This window comes from Ovis aries, chromosome 22, assembly GCF_016772045.2.
Source record: "Ovis aries strain OAR_USU_Benz2616 breed Rambouillet chromosome 22, ARS-UI_Ramb_v3.0, whole genome shotgun sequence".
NCBI classification, from domain to species: Eukaryota; Metazoa; Chordata; class Mammalia; order Artiodactyla; family Bovidae; genus Ovis; species Ovis aries.
In genome coordinates, this window is record NC_056075.1 from 29,960,041 (window position 1) to 29,977,405 (window position 17,365).

Sequence of the window (17,365 nt, forward strand, 5' to 3'; positions counted from 1 at the left end):
ATTTGCAGCAGTTAATCTCTAAAAACCCTTTTCTGGCTTGAAATATTAAGGCCCTCGTACATACCTCCCGGAAAAGGCACTGGCACCCCACTCCAGTACTCTTGCCTGGAAAATCCCATGGATGGAGGAGCCTGGTAGGCTGCAGTCCATGGGGTCGCTAACAGTCAGACACGACTGAGCGACTTCACTTTCACTTTTCACTTTCACGCCTTGGAGAAGGAAATGGCAACCCACTCCAGTGTTCTTGCCTGGAGAATCCCAGGGACGGCGGAGCCTGGTGGGCTGCTGTCTATGGGGTCGCACAGAGTCGGACACGACTGAAGCGACTAGCAGCAGCAGTACATACCTCCATGGAGCAATCGTTCATATTTGGGAAATACTTTCAAAACACCATTGGCCTTGATACTAATCACAGCCTTGAGAGGAATAAAGGGTTGAGCCCAGTGAACTGAGGTTTAGCTAAGCTGAAGGACACACAGGTAGCTAAACAGTGATAGGTCTGGTCCTGGACTGCAGGTCTCCTGGCTTCTAATCATGTGTCCCTTATCCCATCCCATACTGCCTCTCAACAAAGAGAAGATGAGTCTTATTTAAAGGGAACATTCAAGCCAAACAGGGAAATGGTGCTTTTGAGTTATTCAGGAAGGATGGATATCGGACCAAACTGTGAAAATGGAATGGGACTATCCATCAGATGAGGATGAAGGGAGTTTGCCCACTTCTGGGTATTTGCACAAAAGAATTGAAAATAGGTGCTTAAATCACCTATGAATGTCTTTAATATCAGAGGATATGAGGAGGACATCTGGATAATTTCTTCTCGGACTACAGGTTAAAGGGCAAAGTCCTTAGCTTCCCAAATCCCCCCAGTCTGGCCTTCTCTTGCCTCCCTCGTCTAACCTTCACTCTCCCCTTCATGCACCTGCCTATGTGTCCGTCTGCCATGCCCTTGCTCACACTAAATCCTCGGTCCAAAGTTGTATCCTTTTTGTTCATCTAAACCCAGCTCCACTGTTCCGAGTGTTCTCTGATTCTTCCAGCTGTAAGAATTTCTCTCTTTCTCCTACACACTTGCCTCTTTCTCTTCTACAGACTTGACTTCTCTCCTATATTATAATTATTCCTGAACCTGCCTTATTTCCCCTCTTAAATGGTACATTCCTTTAAGGCTAGAGGAATATGGACTTTCACAGGCCATGGGTTTAGGGATTCAAATCCATCTAAACTTGATCTCTGAGGTACCAGGAGCTGCTAAGTGTCATTTCAAATCGGATAATAAACAGCTCAATACATAGTACATGATCAATAAAATATGTTGAACATTATTTGTTTTTTTCATTTTATTTCAAGGCCACTTCAACATTTAAACCTTGTCTTCCATCTTTATTGGTTAATTTATTTTAAAACTGGCTTTTGGAGTAATATTGCTGCTGCTACTGCTAAGTCGCTTCAGTCATGTCCGACTCTGTGTGACCCCATAGACAGAAGCCCACCAGGCTCCCCCGTCCCTGGGATTCTCCAGGCAAGAACACTGGAGTGGGTTGCCATTTCCTTCTCCAATGCATGAAAGTGAAAGGTGAAAGAAAGGGAAGCCGCTCAGTCATGTCCGACTCTTAGTGACCCCATGGACTACAGCCTACCAGGCTCCTCCGTCCATGGGATTTTCCAGGCAAGAGTACTGGAGTGGGGTGCCATTGCCTTCTCCAAAGAGTAATATTAGCTAATATGAAAACAAATTTGTAAAATAGCTGAGAATGTCTGTGAACATTTTAGGGAATTTTCTTTTATAAAGGAAAAATAAGAACCTAAAGTCCAAGACTCAGGATCTCTCAGCCATCATCAATTGTGCAATCACCAGGAGAAACTCAGCTTTTTTTTTCTTTTTTGGCTGTGCCCAGAGTTCAGCATGAGTTGCAATTTAGTTGAGTTCCTTGTCCAGGGACTGAACCCTGAGCCCCCTGCATTGGGAGGATGGAGTCTTAGTCGCTGGACAACCAGGGAAGTGCCAGGAGAATCTCAGCTTTGAAGATAGAATTTTTTCTATGACATATTCTTAAAGCCCTCAGATGAAAATATGCTGAACTTGAAATATTTTCATTTCATTGCTTTAAAGCCGTATTCATTTAACTACCAAAACACACACCTAATCACAGCATATATTTAAAGCCGTGAAATATTTACAATGCAATGCCTAAGGCAGATGATGTATAGTGTATTCATTCTACGCTTCAGTAAATTCTGGATACAAAGACTCAAATTGATGCACTCAAGTGATTGTATCAGTGCAAACAAGCTTCCCTTAAAAGACAGTTCTTCCCTACCAGAATTTGATTTCCATTCTGAAATATGGTCTTCTCTAGATACATCTTAGCCGAGAAACAAAGCTAGGCTCTAGCTCTTTCCTACAGTCATCAAAGTCCATTCTGCCTTGTGATTGAAAATCTGAACAGCTAAGACTCTTCCCATTGCTCGTAACATGTAAGAGCTACCCCATCAAAGACTCTGCCTAGGTACGTATTTGCTAATAAAAATTCTCCGTTGAATTTCCCAGAGTTCTGAACAACCCCCCACTGCTTACCCAGACCTCTTGCTAAAACTTCCCTAAGGCAAGTTTCCCAGCTGCTTCACCTTCTTGGTCTGCCTTCTCTGACCGCTAGATCAAGGTGCTCAACAGGCTGGTTCGAGGTGGCTTTATCTCCCTAATCAGTCTACAAGCCCTGTAAGAATGGGGACCTTCATCATAACTGTGTCTATAATGCTCATACATCCTGGCATCACTTAATGTTAGACCTATCTTGCTTTGGAATGTAACTTGTGATTTAAATTAAGCACTGCATGCCCAGCCTAGCTTGCAACATCCCCCAGAGACAGCAAAGAGCTTGCGGCTCTGGAATTGCATCCTCGGCTGAATTGAGCATTTATATGATCACCTGGCACTCCAGTTCACTGTGTCGTTCTGCCTCCTACCATCCTGGCAAGCTGAGAAAACTGAGGCTCACATGACTCTCCCAAAGTCACTCGGTCAATAATGAGGAGATCCAAGATTTAAACCCAAGTCACTCTGACAAGCAAGCCTGTGACTGTGGTCACTAGGCCATGATGTAGGCAGATAAGGAAACAGAGACTCAGAGAGGTCTCAGAGCTGGGACGGGAATTGTCCCTCCGACCAATGAGGAAACAGATCCAACTGCCCCCTGCCAGGATCCCACCTACTGCCAGCCAGTCCCCCATGTCTCCCTGCCTACTGGTCTCTGTGCAAACCCCCTGTTCTGCAGAGGCTCCTGGTTACCCATGAGTTCTGCAGCCTCTCAGAACTCATCAGTTCTCTTGGGTGCTGCCCCAGCTGCCCGAGAGTGTGTGATGGGCTTCTCTGAGAATGTTCTTAAGTCGTGTGTGTGTGTGTGTGTGTGTGTGTGTGTGTGTGTGTGCACGCACATGCAAGCAGGTGCCCATGTTTTCTCCCCAACAGCTTTCTGTCCCCTTACGGCAGAGAGACTTGGATGGTCTTCACAGCACCGACCTTGGAGCCTGCACACAGGCCCTGCACACCGAGGCATTAAACAGCTTCTGTCCTGGACACGCCGAGGGAGACAGCAGGGCTAATGACTACAGGCAGGAGACAAGAAGACACAGGAACAGTGGCAAGTGACCTGTTGTGGATAAATTATATTCAGACAAAATGCAGAGTAAGAAGTGCAGTAGCCATCGGAGAGATTCAGAGTTCTAGAGAAAATTTCCAGTTTGGGTTATAATAATAATCCTGGCAGGCTACAAGGAGAGGGTGACATTTCCTCTGGGCTTTGAAGGATGGTAGAAGTTGGGCATCTGGGAGGATATGGGTGTCTCAGAGGGCAGAGGGGACAAATCTCTGAGGTGGGAATCACAGGGAGGATGTGAGAGAGAAAGATCAAGTCCATTGAGTTGGTTCATCCGGCACAGGCAGGGCGCAGTGGCGGAATGAAGTTGGTTAGGCAGGTGGGGTCCAGGTGGTGAAGCTGGAACAGCTAAACTGGAAATTTGAGATCTAGGAGGTTTTAAAGCGGAAGAGTGAAGCAATCGGAAAGGTGCTTCAGAAAATATTCAATTGCTATTCACATGGAAAATGGACTGGAAAGGGAGGGGACTTGCAGCCGAGATACTGGTATGAATAGGTCAAGAAGAAACAAGGCTCTGGAAAAATTAGGGCAGTGGCAGTGGGAAGGGAGAGGAGAGGGTTTTGGGGGGCCCCAGGAGCAGAATGGACAAGATGGGGTAAGGGAGAGGAGGGAGCCCATCAGGACCCCTGAGAGGCTGGGAATAGCACAGCACTTATTGGATGTTCCTGGAGAAGGAAATGGCAATCCACTCCAGTACTATTGCCTGGAAAATCTCATGGTCAGAGGAGCCTGGTAGGAGTCTATGGGGTCGCAAAGAGTCGGACACGACTGAGCGACTTCACTTCACTTCACTTCTATTGGATGTTCAGTAGTGGTAGGCACTTAGTGCAAGTCTCAGCCCACAGGATCCTCACTACCCCCTAGAGGGCGGCAGCCCCATGTCACAGATCGAGTCACTGAGACACCAAGAGGTCAAACAACGTGCCTAAGCACTCTCAGCTGGTTAAACGGCGCAAGGATTCTAACTGGAACGAACATCTGTTGCCACAGCCGACACTCTTCATCACAAGACCAGACTGAATCACAGAAATTAGGAAGCTAAGAATTCAAGCAAGTTAGGGCAGGAGAGGCTGAAAAGCCAGAGAAGAACCTAGAAAGCATCAGAGAGCTGGAGGAGACCCTGGGGGGTCCAGGCGTCGAGGCAGGAGGGAGCTTCGGGAAGCTACTTACCAAGCACTTACCTCATGCCCAGGGCCACAGCAGGTACTATAAGCACCCTCTGAAGCCAGCAGCTGCCCTATGAAGTAGGTACAATCACTCTTATTCCTCTGATTTCTGATAAAAACACTGAAGCTCAGGGTTGTGTATAGATGAGGTTCTGGGATTTAAAGTCACACCTGTTTTTTATCAAAGCCTGAGCTCTTCATCAACATTTGGCCAAAACTGACACAAAGTTAACACAAATGAGCAAAAGAGGCCACTGCACTTGAGTACCAAGAGGCAGTGTGGCCAGAGAGCTCAGCACCTATGTCAGAGCACTGCAGAGAGGGCTAGATGGGGTGCTAGTCCTAGTTAAGCTAAGAGAACGCGGGCGAGATGGGACTGTCCCAGGCAACCTACACATGTGTTCATCTGGCTCAAAGGACGCTGGCTTTCAAAAAACGAATTAATTAAGCAACAAAGCAAAATGGTAGTGAGGGTGGAGTCAGTTAACACTGAGTGGAAAAGAAATAGGGGCATGAGGAGCCGCAAAGAGTGCAGAGGGAGGCAGCGTCCTCAGAAAGTCTGAAAACATTGAAAATAACTTGCGAGGCAGCAGGACCTGCCATCTGTGACTGGGGACACTGTTCATCCTGTCCTTGTACAGGGCTCAGCGTAGGCACTTCCCACGTACATACTGATTCATTAATCAGGACCAGGAAAGGGGTTGTTTGCTGGAGAGAAAAATACTGAATATATTTGTAGTCAGAAGGATAAGTTTATGGGGTGGCGGGGCTTGGGGTGGGGGGTGGGTAGGATAAAAGATGCAAATACAAAAGAATTCAATAACAATTTGATTATTATAAATTAATAATACCCTCAAGTGTATAAGTGGGCACAAGAATTTGCCTTGAAAAGGAGAACTTTCTTCTCTAAAGAAATAATAAAATGAAGCTGTTGTGAGCAAAGGAGTTGCCGGTTGAAGTAGACAGCTCTTCAGCAGAGGGAATGGAAGAGCCTCGGAGTAAGGACAGTCCCGTGTGAGGGTATCAGCAACACCCACTCCACACTTCAACCATCAGCTGAGCCCCACCAGGTGAGCTTCTTCCCCTCCTGGAGCCCCACCCACCACCCCAGCAGCCAGAACCCTTCCTGCACTAGCGCAGCCTCCAGCTCCGTGGTTCCTAAAGAACAAGGAAGCCGGAAGCAGCGAGGGGTCCCGGAGCTAAGCTTCAAGCTGCAGACTCACTCTGGCCAATGACTTGCTTTGTCACCCAGAATGGGTGCCTCCCTTCTCACAGGCTCCGTTTCCTCCTCTATCAAACGTAGAGGTTGAACTTGATCAATGGGTCCCCCAAAACTAAAGCCTCAGGGTAGGCAATGATGATGCATGTGTTTTTAACACTTAATTCCTGTATAAGACATACAGAAAAGTACAAGTTTTATAAGTTCAGAGTTCTCTGGATTTTCACAAACTGGACATGCTATGAAACCAGCACCCAGATGAAGAAGCAGAGCATCACCAGCAGCTTTAGAGTCTTTCATGCTCCCTTCCAGTTACTTACCCTCAAGCCCAGGTAACCAGATCCTGACCTCTGGCCACATAGACCAGCCTTACCTGTGTCTCCTGGAGGGAGCCTCACCTACGCTCATTCTTTCTCTATGTGACTTCTGGAGGGCGCCCTATTTTGTGCCTAGTTTCCTCCATTTAGCATCTTCCATGGTGCTGTGTGTAATAAGGATGTTTGCAACAAAACAATCCCCCAAAATGAGAAAAAAGTGAAGCCAATATCATAAGTTTTACCATGAGTTAAAATATGTTTAAGTTAACTGTCCTCTATTCTGAGATGATGTGTGCGTATCTGTTTTGTAATAGTGTCCTGGAAGTTTGGTTGGTTTTTGTTTTGTTTAATGGTTGGTATATTCGGGTTTGTCTCTGTTTAGCAAATTCTCTCTTTAAATTATGTTGGCTTGAAATTTGACTGGGCCAGGATGGTGGGCCCTGCTGGTCCGAGCTCCCTGTTCTGGGCCCTCTACTAGGCAGAGTTTCAAGTCTCAGCTTTCTGATTGGAACCCCCTCTGATGGCTAACTCTGAAAGGAGAGAATTCCACAGATTTTCAGCTGTGCCTGGGAAGCTGCGGAACTAAAACATTTGACTTTTCTCGAAAGGAGCGAGGAATTGGAGGAGGGATTTGTAGCCTCCATGTACTGGGTCCACACAGTGACCCATAAACAACAGCTTTAAATTCTCTATTTAAACAAGACTGCTGTTCAGTTGATAAGTCGTGTCCAATTCTTTGCAATCCCATGGACTGCAGCAACCCCAGGCCTCCCTGTCCTTCACTATCTCCTAGAGTTGACTCAAATTCATGTCAGTCCTTATAAGAACTTTGAAACAGTATGCCTCCATTTCTTCCTTAGTCCTTCATGCTGTTGTTTTTATATTTTAACAACTTCAGTCAGTTCAGTTCAGTTGCTCAGTCATGTCTGACTCTTTTGATCCCATAGACTGTAGCACACCAGGCTTCCCTGTCCATCACCAACTCCCAAAGTTGATCAAACTCATGTCCATTGAGTCAGTGATGCCATCCAACCATCTCATCCTGTCGTCTCCTTCTCCTCCTGCCCTCAATCCCTCCCAGCATCAGGGTCTTTTCCAAAGAGTCCATTCTTAGCATCAGGTGGCCAAAGTATTGGAGTTTCAGCTTCAGCATCAGTCCTTCCAATGACTATTCAGGACTGATTTCCTTTAGGATTCACTATATAAACCATACTCTCCTCAGCTTTTATATCAAGTCCACCTCCTCTAAGCAGTACATAAAGGTACCAGTTTTCAACATCTTACCATGTTGGAACTATCATATATAAAATTTTGTCAATGTGGTATTTATGAAATGATATATCAAGATTATTCTTCTTTTCATTTCCCAGACAAAATGTTTGAGATAGAGCATCTTTTCATTGCTGTTTAGTCGTTGTGTCCAACTCTTTGTGACCCCTTGAACTGCAGCACTGCAGACTTCCCTGTCCTTTGCTATCTCCTGGAGTTTGCTCAGACTCATGTCCACTGAGTCAGTGATGCTATCTAGCCATCTCATCCTCTGCCATCCCCTTCTTCTCCTGCCTTCAATCTTTCCCAGCATCAGGGTCTTTTCCAGTGAGTTGGCTCTTCGCTTCAGGAGGCCTAAGTATTGGAGCTTCAGCTTCAGCATCAGCCCTTCCAATGAATATTCAAGATTGATTTCCTTTAGGATTGACTGGTTTGATTTCCTTGCAGTCCAAGGGATTCTGAAGAAAGACTAGATGAGGTTTTTTCAGGGAAGAGAAAAGTCTGTAACCCACTCACAGGACAGGACCAGAAAACAGAGCAAGAAAGCATCAAGTCTGATAGTCCTCAGCCCAGGGTTTCAGGGAAGAGGAGGGTGGGCCATGGGCTGTGTCCCCAGGCCCTCAGAGCCAAAGCAGGACTTTGAAGAGATGGCAGTGCCTTGTGACAAGCACTCAGGTTAAAAAAAAAAAAAAAAGGACACGTTGCACTCACTTCTGGGGCAGAAGGCAAGAAAATGGCCCGGACTGCTATAAACATACAATTTGTGGTGGAGTTTGAGCCTGTCTATACCAGCATCTGGAGAAGGCAATGGCACCCCGCTTCAGTACTCTTGGCTGGAAAATCCCATGGATGGAGGAGCCTGGTAGGCTGCCGTCCATGGGGTCGCTAAGAGTTGGACACGACTGAGTGACTTCACTTTCACTTTTTACTTTCATGCATTGGAGAAGGAAATGGCAACCCACTCCAGTATTCTTGCCTGGAGAGTCCCAGGGATGGGGGGAGCCTGGTGGGCTGCTGTCTATGGGGTCGCACAGAGTCGGACACGACTGAAGCGACTTAGCAGCAGTAGCAGCATACCAGCATCCATTCAACGTGCACCCGATGGAGAAACCTCAAAAGAAAAACTAGTCTCCTCCCTGCCCTGAAGGAGCCACAGAGGCAAACGGACAAACATGAAGCTAAAAAAAGTAAGAAAATCCCAGTGATCCCAGTTTTCAAAAAATAACTGTCTGGTGAGATGATGGTGTCTGTGATGGAATCTTCCATCAAGACCGATTCAAGGAGAACTCCCTTCCCTAAATGTGTGCAGTTACAGAGGCAACTGCATCTCCCCACCCCTACCATCATAGTCCAACCCATTAGCTCTAGTTTTGCCCACCTGGTCACTGCTAGTTTTTAACATAATTGTTAAATCCAGCACAGATACAAAACACGTGAAAGAAATTTGAGGCCTAATAAACAATAACAAACACCTTGTAACCACAGCCCTGTGTTACTCAATTTCTTCTTCTCCAAAATGTTGCTGTAAAAGCCAATGGCAGTCTCATATATTTTCTACTGTGTGACTGGATCATTCGTTTGACTACTAAAGAATTCATTTTCCTTTAAGGTAGAATAATCTTTCTGATGGTTATTTTGGGGTTCTCGAGTCCATCGAGCACCCCTTCATAGTGCCCTTCTGCACAGCTGCTGACAACACACTGGTTACCCTGCACTGACTCAGTTTAAGAAGGTGAAAACTTCAGGATGTGGATGCTTGTTGACAGTTGCACAACAATGTGAATATACTTACTCACTGAAATGTACAGTCAAATGTGGTTAAAATTATCTTATGACTTTTACTACAATTAAAAAAAATTTTTTTTCAAGTTTGTCGGGATACATGTCCCATATACTTGGTATAAATCTCACCCATGAATTTCAGTGTGCTATCCCGGCTTCTCTGTGTTTTTAGGGAATGATTTGAAGAGATTCAAAACCTATGACACAACAGCCATCACCTTGCCAGAATCTGAATTTTTGTTTTCAAATTCTGATCCTATGAGTTTCTCATTCTTTGTACTCCATCTGCTTTCAGGAACCAGCCACCAGAGTACTGGCATTAAAACTGCCAAGCACCCCTCCTGTCTTCTCCCAGCCTTCTGACTACCCACTTCTGTCTCTCCCTAGGAGCCAGCAGGGCTCAAGCTGAAAGGTGTCACCAAAGGCAGCCTGTGAGTCTTTATGTCATTGTTGGTATAAATCCCCAGCTGCCAGGAAAAACCAAGGGCAAGCCCTCCCTCACAGCTTGTGAGTACGTGAATACCTGCTCCAACCTGACAATAAATGGTTGTTACTGCGGGGTGGCTAAATGCTGGCCCTGGCCTTTAGGCTGGATAGGTACTGAACGCGAGGATGGTGGGGCGGGCCCCTCTCACAGCATAAGCAACAGAGGTTTTTTTTTTTTTTTGGCTGAACCGGGTCTTCATCATGATGCTCAGGCTTCTCACCGCGGTGGCTTCTTTTGTTGCAGGGCACAGACTCTAGGGTGCACGAGGTCAGTAGTTGTGCAGGAGCTTAGTTCCTCCACGGCATGTGGAGGACCAGGGATCAAACCCATGTCCCTGGCATTGGCAGGCACATGCCTAACCACTGGGCCACCAGGGAAGCCCCCCACAGATGGATTTTTTAACCAGAGGGTGAGCAAGCTTCCAGAAGGCAGCCTCTGGGCTATTCACAGCAGAGGCCCCATATCATAGCCATTTTTGAATCCCATCTTGTACCTAAAACTTCAGGAGACGGTAAAGGAAGAAAGACAAAGACAGAAGAGCAGCTTCCCTGAAATTCTTCCACAAATTTAGCACAATGCCCGCTTTTGCACCCAAACTTTTATCATTTAAAGTGAAGAGGAGTGATTCATTTGATCCTCATTTTTAACTCATCGTCTCCTCTGAGCTCTTGCACATCACAGTTTTATTTTGGTCCTCGGTCTTTTTGGGGCCATCTCGCCTAGTTTATGGCTCTTGAACTTCATGCCAAGACACGCGGGTCGGGCAGGAAGCTCTTGGCACCAGGAAATTTTTGTTTCTTGGGCTTGACCCAATTAAAACAAACTCTGCTCTGAGGCTGCCTTAGGAAGTGACAGGCTTAACAGCCTGGTGAACGAACAGTGGAGTTGCCGTCACACTTGAGTTACAGTCTGTTTAAACTCCAAAACAGCTGCAATTCACAGCTCCCATTTCCTGAGAAAGGGGAAGTTTCAGGATATCACAGAGGAGAAGATGGTCTGGATCCTCAAGAAGGTAGGGGTGGGGCTCCAACTTTCAGGTGGATGAGAGGCTGATTAGTAAGTTCTATCATCAGAGGGAAAACGTCTGTTTTAAGTCTAATCTTATGGAACATATTTGAAATATGAGCAAGGGGGAACCAAAGGCATTCAAGAATTGATCTCTGGCTGATCAAAATATATCCTGTTACTGTGTGGCACTGCTTCTGTGTTTTCCTACCTTTGTTACAAATATAGCCTGAGAACTGGCTGTCTATCTTGCTTCCTCCCACACAGCAAGTTGGAATCAATGACCCTTGGGAGGAAAGAAGGCAGGATGAGTGGTGTAAATGTTGACAAGTCCATTCGTAGGTATTCTGGCAATTTAGGGTCACCCTATCAGTCAAGTTTTCTTTGCTGCCCCCCTGGTTCAATACAGATGGAAAGTGAATGTGTTAGTTGCTCAGTCGTGTCCAACTCTTTGTGACCCCACGAGCTGTAGCCCACAGGCTCCGCTGTCCATGGAACTCTTCAGGCAAGAGTACGGGAGTGGGTAGCCATTCCCTTCTCCAGGGGATCTTCCCAACCCAGGGATGGAACCTGGGTCCCCTGCATTGGAGGCAGATTCTTTACCATCCGAGCTACCAGGGAAGCTCTAGTAAACACAGATTAGTTCATTTTCTACTCCCCAGCTGGAGACAGTAATGGGCACTGGCCCATGCCAGCCATGCTTTGGTGAAAAGCCAACGTATGCTTCTACTTACCTTTCACAAATCAAAGATGATTTGATTTACTGCCCAAATCAAAGATGTAATTTAAGATTCAATGAGGCTGGTTTTAAAAAGATATAGCTATGCAACAGAATAGTCTACAGTCATTAAAAACAATTGGATCTATGGGTACCAATATGGAAAAATAACTTGGTATATATATTGCCAAGTTAAAAAAGGAAATTGCGTATGTATAGAATAGCCCCATGTCTGTACATATGATGTGCATGTGTGCAGGAATATTCTTCTATCTGTGCACACACATTCTACATACTACTGAATACTAAAAAGAAAGAAACTGGCAAAAAAATATGCTGCAAATAGTGGTTATATGTTACAAGGTATGTCTTGGGTTCCTAAAGAAGCAGACCCAAAGACAAGGATTTGCATGGAAATGGCCTCTTGGGAGATGACTCCAGGAAAAGGAAAATGAGTCCCAGGAGGGAAGGAAGAAAATAAAGGGTGTGTCATTGAACAAGATCCCACGTCAGCAAGAAGGGCTCAGTTCCACTGAGAAACCCCAGGAGACAGTGTAGACCACACCTCGGACATCCCGGCTAAGGGCTGAGAGGTTCATTTTCCCAACCCAATGCTCACAGTCTGAGGCCTCAGAATTATAAGCTCTGCCAGCCCTTCAGGCTGCTCCACGTGTGCAAGTGCAGGGAAGGCCCAAGGACAGGAAGTCACAGGAACCAGCCAAAGACCACTTCCTACAAGCAATGAGACAAAGGGACATCCACACTGTCCACTGCAGACTGGATCATGGAAGGCTGTCACTGTCGACATGATTTTTTGTTGGTTTATTTTTTTTTTTTGGTATATCAATGACATTTTAAAACCAGAGGCAGGGAAGGAAAATAAAACTATTCAAAAAAACATTGGGCTTTTAGAGAAAAGAAAAAGAGGCTGAAAATTAAGTCAGAAGAGATACAGAGAGGCCAAGGAAGTCTCCCCAAAGGGCACTCCTGCACCACCTAGAACACGTGCCCTAAAGAGGAGCCTACCCCACACCCAGTAGGGTAGATGGTGCCGGGAGGACAGAAACAGCAGAGACGAAGCCCATTCTCACATTTTAATCTCAGGTCATAAATACAGTCTCGTGTGCATGAAGGGGATCATGAATGAGGGACTAGCACCGGGAACATGGCCATCACAGAGCACTGCCTGCTTCACCAGCGCCGGCCAGAGGGCTCCCTGTGGCAGCTCGGGGCGCCCACCCGATCAAGCACTCGGCTTATAGGTACCCTCCTTCTGGGGCAGAAATCTATTCTTAGCTCATTCAATTAAAAAAAAAAATCATAAAAGATTGCGTGTCTGCAAGAAAATATCAAAGAGGATAAGAACATTCTCAGTTCTTCTCAGAGTCTAAAAGTAAAAAGGGGCAGTAAGGAAGAAGGAGGGGACATGGGGGAAATGTCAGGGGTGTGCCGGGCTTCTTCCTTTCCCCAGAGCATTCTTGTTTGGTTTTTTGTCTTGTTTTTTGTTTTTTATAAAAACCAAGGAGGTATTAAGGCTGTTTGGAGATGGGCTGCGTCTCTCTGATGAGCCACTCGAGGGCTTCCTGGCGGCCCTGCTTTTGCAGCTCCTTCCCGATCACGTCCCTGCAGGTCAGGTGGTAGCTGTTGAGCCAGTCGCACTGCAAGAGGGAGGGAAGACAGACGCGTTCTCACCATCACACCTGCACCAAAGCCTGCCCACCGAGCAGTGGGGCCCCACATGCGGAGCTCACAGGGTGAGAGTAAAGGAGCACAGGACCCTCTCTCCCTGCCCAGCGACAGCGACTTCCCTGTGTTCTGCCTCCCTGGAAACAGACAGGACGAGCCACAGGGCTGATGGTGCGAACGTTCCCAGAACCGTCTGCTGCACACGGGCGTCAGTGACTCTGGGGGAACGGTGAACACCTGACGGCAGGCTGTGGCTCTGGGCTCCCCTGAGTGCAGGGAGACTTGCAGCCAGAGCTCCCTTCAACAGCCCCTGCCTGGAAGCCATGATGAGAGAGAGAGGGGCAGGGGGTCTTGTGGCTCCTGCACCCACCCCACTGCCTCGACCGCTGTGAAGACACACCTGAGGCTGTCCTACCGAGGCACTGATTTCCTATTCCGTATCCACCTCCTACAAAGCTGAATAATGTAGGATCAGCTAGGTCCATGACAGTCTTGCCAGTGCGGCCGTCCAGATGCACCCAAAGCCTCTGGTGGTCAAGGGCTGTGCTGCAGAGTGGGGTGGGCAGTACGCTTGACTTTCAGACACTCAACTGAATGAGGCCACCACACCAGGAGATTAAAAAGGAGGCAAAAAGGAAGGACTTGGTGTGTGTGTGGCGGGGGGCGGGGTGTTGGCGTGCTGAACCTGATAACAGAAATTGTGCATGTGTAAAAGGTTAGATCTCCTCCTCATGAGGAGGCAGGGAGGCTGACGTATGGAAGAAAGCAAGTTCTACCTAGAGCAGAACCCACTCTCTACTGTCCATGAAGGGGGCCTGCCCACTTCACATTAGACAGACAGGGGGATGCTGCCAATGGCTTTGACCCAACTAGGACTCCAGCTCTCACTGATAAGAGTCACTAGTCTGTCTGGCAGGTGGGGGCATGGGGGTGGAGGGCTGCAGTACCAAAACCAAGCAAGCTGCTACATGTCAGCAGCAAGGCCAAGCAGGGCTGTAAGGCAGCTCAACAGTGCAAGAGACAGGAGCAACAAGGGGCCACAGAGAAACTCCCAAGACTCTTTTGGTTGGGGGAAAACGGGGCCCCGTCAGCAGCCAAAGCACCACCACAAAGGCCCTGGCAGCCTGCAGCGCCCACACTCGTGTCCAAAGTCCTCTGCTGCCACCTGGTGACAGAGGGATGGGAATGCAGACCCAACCCCAAAATGCTAAGACTGTGAGAGAGTAAAGGGCAAGGACTGGGAGTTTCAAAGCCCGGTGGGCAGTATCTTGTTGTGGGGTATCTCTATGCCTTAAGACAGAATGAAGTCCCAGATTTATTGCGTGGTATATGGGAAATGAACCCTTCTGCTACATGAGATAATAAATACATTCTGCTTGGTTATATTAAATACTGTCCTCTACTTGTTATTTGTGGAAACTTGCTAATGATTCCAAGGTAAGAAGATATTCCCTGTCCTACAAAAACTGACTAAGAGAATAGTTCAGTGATTTGAGTCCATAAGATATAGTCATGAACAATGGTCCAGCCAATGTCATGGGGGAGTCACAGGTTAACAAAACTCTCCCTCAAGGAAAAACTGGCCTCGCTTAACTTTCCTCATGCGCTGTTTCCCTGGATAAAATGGAAAGTCACATGAGAGAAATGTCTCCTGACCGGTACAGCTCACATGGACAGCAAGGCCTCTCTGACCCGGGATTATTTGGCAGACGACACAGCCTTCAGCATCCAAGAGTGCAAAACAACTTATTAGTAGAGACTCTTTTGCTCAGAGCCTGGAAGCTGTGCTTGGGGGCCATGAGAAGAGACTGGTTCCTTGGGGCTGAGGGTTGCAAGTGGGGCTCCCATGCTCACTTCTGTGTTCTCATCCGCTCCCACCTAAGCTACCCCTGCGGGGACCAGGGAAGAGCCCCGGGACCACAGGAGAGAGTCTTCCTGCTGAAGAGACACACCCGGTGCTGCTTCCGGTTCCATATCCATCTCTGACCTGAATAGAGCAGCCTCGGGGGCCTGTGTCGGTCCCGTGAGCAGGAACGCTTGGCTGAACCAAGGGCTCTGAGGTCAAGAACAAGTGCCCACACACGGAGGGCATCAGAGTGAGAAGTGGATGACCTTCCTGTCAACCATCTGTGAACTGATGAGGCAGAAGAAGGGGCCTCTGGTGGAGAGAGCCCCATCCCACAGGCCTGTAGCAGGGGCTCTTCAGCCCGCAGAGGCACCTTCCTCTGGTGCTAAAAACAAGACCCACGAGGGCTCCACTGAGCATACAGTCCCACCTCACAGCCCCTGGGATGAGGCCAGCGGCTGCCCCTGGTAACAACCACCTCTTATTCCCACCACGCTGCCCTGCCTTTGGCTCCTGCTAGTCTGCCTTTTGCTGGACTTCCAGCCACCTGCCTTGCTCTGGAATTGGTATCCTTCTGGCTTCTGTCTTCCTGGCTCAAGCCTGACCACTTCACAGCAGATAGCTGGAGTGGTGTTATTTCTACCATTTTTGACCCTCGTCCCTGCTCTGACCTTGATCGCCTGCCTGACCCTTCCAGTCTGCCTCCTCAGTTCTGGACCTGAGCCTGGGGACCCACCCGAGGGTCTCAAGGGGTTTCAAGACCTGTCACCCTCTGAGCTCTACAGGTGAGCACGGCCATGCTTCTGCTCTGTGAAGGGTTTCAGAGCCCAGAGCAACCACCCACCTTGTCTGTGTGAAAATCACGCATATGAGCACAGATTGTGCTTCTCAGTTCCTTAGTGTTTCAAGCAACACAAGAAAACAATCTGGTGTGTGCAACAGCCAACAGCCCCCCTGCCCACCTGGCTTTTTGTGGGAAGACACACAGTCCATATTTGCTAAACATGCCTCCAAGCAGTTATGGCCCCTGCCCTCCTGAGAGGCAAGAGCACACTGTTCATTCCCACCTGTGAACACTACAGCCTCCGAGGGTGGGGCAAACAGGGCTGTTATCTACCTCGAAACCCAACAACTACAGGAAAAGCACCTACAGTCCTTGGGAAACCTAGGATGTTCCAACTCAACTGGCCTAGACTCTTGACTTCAAAGTGAAGATGGAGGCGAAGACACAGGGCAGAAAAGGACTTAAAAGTGAGGATGAACGGGAGGACTCAGGGCAGCTCTCCACCCTCCACCCCACACACACACTTCTGCCCCCTGCCCCAGGACACCCTTGTTACCTCTTTGTCTGTTAGAGAATCCACATCTATCATTTTGGTCTGTATTGGAACCAAAGTCAGAGGTTCAAAGGTCAGGCTTCCACGGTTGTTGAAGTTATACTATGGGAGAAGGAACACAATAGGAGCATTTACTCCTCTTCACCATGATGACCCACCCTGAGGTCACTCCCCTCAGACATGACCGCCCCTCAGCCAGGTGTAGCAAGAAATCAAGAGTGGTTAGCCGGTCACTATTTCTAACAGATGAAGGAGACACGAACAGGGCAGGGCCACATTCCAAGAGCTGCTCCGCTGTGCAGACCACAGCCTGCACCTTCAGGAAAGGCCAGACTGAGTGCTGAGGACCTGGTCAGCAGGTATACAAGGCTCCTGTCTGCTGTGATGGGGAGAAGGTATGGCAGGGGGTGGGGCATCTAGAAGCAGGCACATCTCTGGTTTGCTTCTCAAGCCTCTGCTAAGCTGTAAGCCCCCAGCAGATCTTTTTGGTTTTTTTTTTTAACATCAAGTACGCGGCCTGCCTTGCCCCAGCCAGGCCCCTCAGGTGACGTTAAGAGGTCTGTCCAGTGCACGAGGCATGGAACGGCAGAGCACACAGGCCATGCTGGGTCTCTCTGGCAGGGCCTGTGGGATGGGGAGAGGCAAGGCTGCTCCAGTGACGTCAGTGTGCAAGCAGAGAGCAGACCCCGGGGGCCAGCCACCCTGCAGGCCTAGGAAGTCACTTCCCTCCAGCTGTGGAGGAGGAGCAAACAGGTCTTGGAGGTAAAGCGTAGCACCTAAAACCTGCCTCCTCTTGGTAATGTGAAGGGGAGAGGGCACCACACCCATCTTCTCGCCCATGTGTGGTATCTGACCCAGCGGCTAGCTCAGGCTTCCT

At 48.1% G+C, this 17,365-nt stretch overlaps 1 protein-coding gene across 7 annotated transcripts in view; it reads right to left on the reverse strand.

The window, feature by feature from the left end:
• Positions 1–12,699: 12,699 nt before the first annotated feature.
• XPNPEP1 (X-prolyl aminopeptidase 1) overlaps positions 12,700–17,365 on the reverse strand; it is a 51,115-nt gene continuing 46,449 nt past the window's right edge. For all 7 annotated transcript variants that reach the window (XM_015103411.4, XM_015103412.4, XM_042238891.2 and 4 more), the window contains 2 exons: positions 16,492–16,590; positions 12,700–13,277 (listed from right to left, as the gene is read on the reverse strand). In XM_015103411.4, coding sequence (XP_014958897.1) covers positions 13,149–13,277; positions 16,492–16,590 — 228 coding nt within the window. In that variant the 3' untranslated portion in view covers positions 12,700–13,148. The remainder of the gene's footprint in view (positions 13,278–16,491; positions 16,591–17,365) is intronic.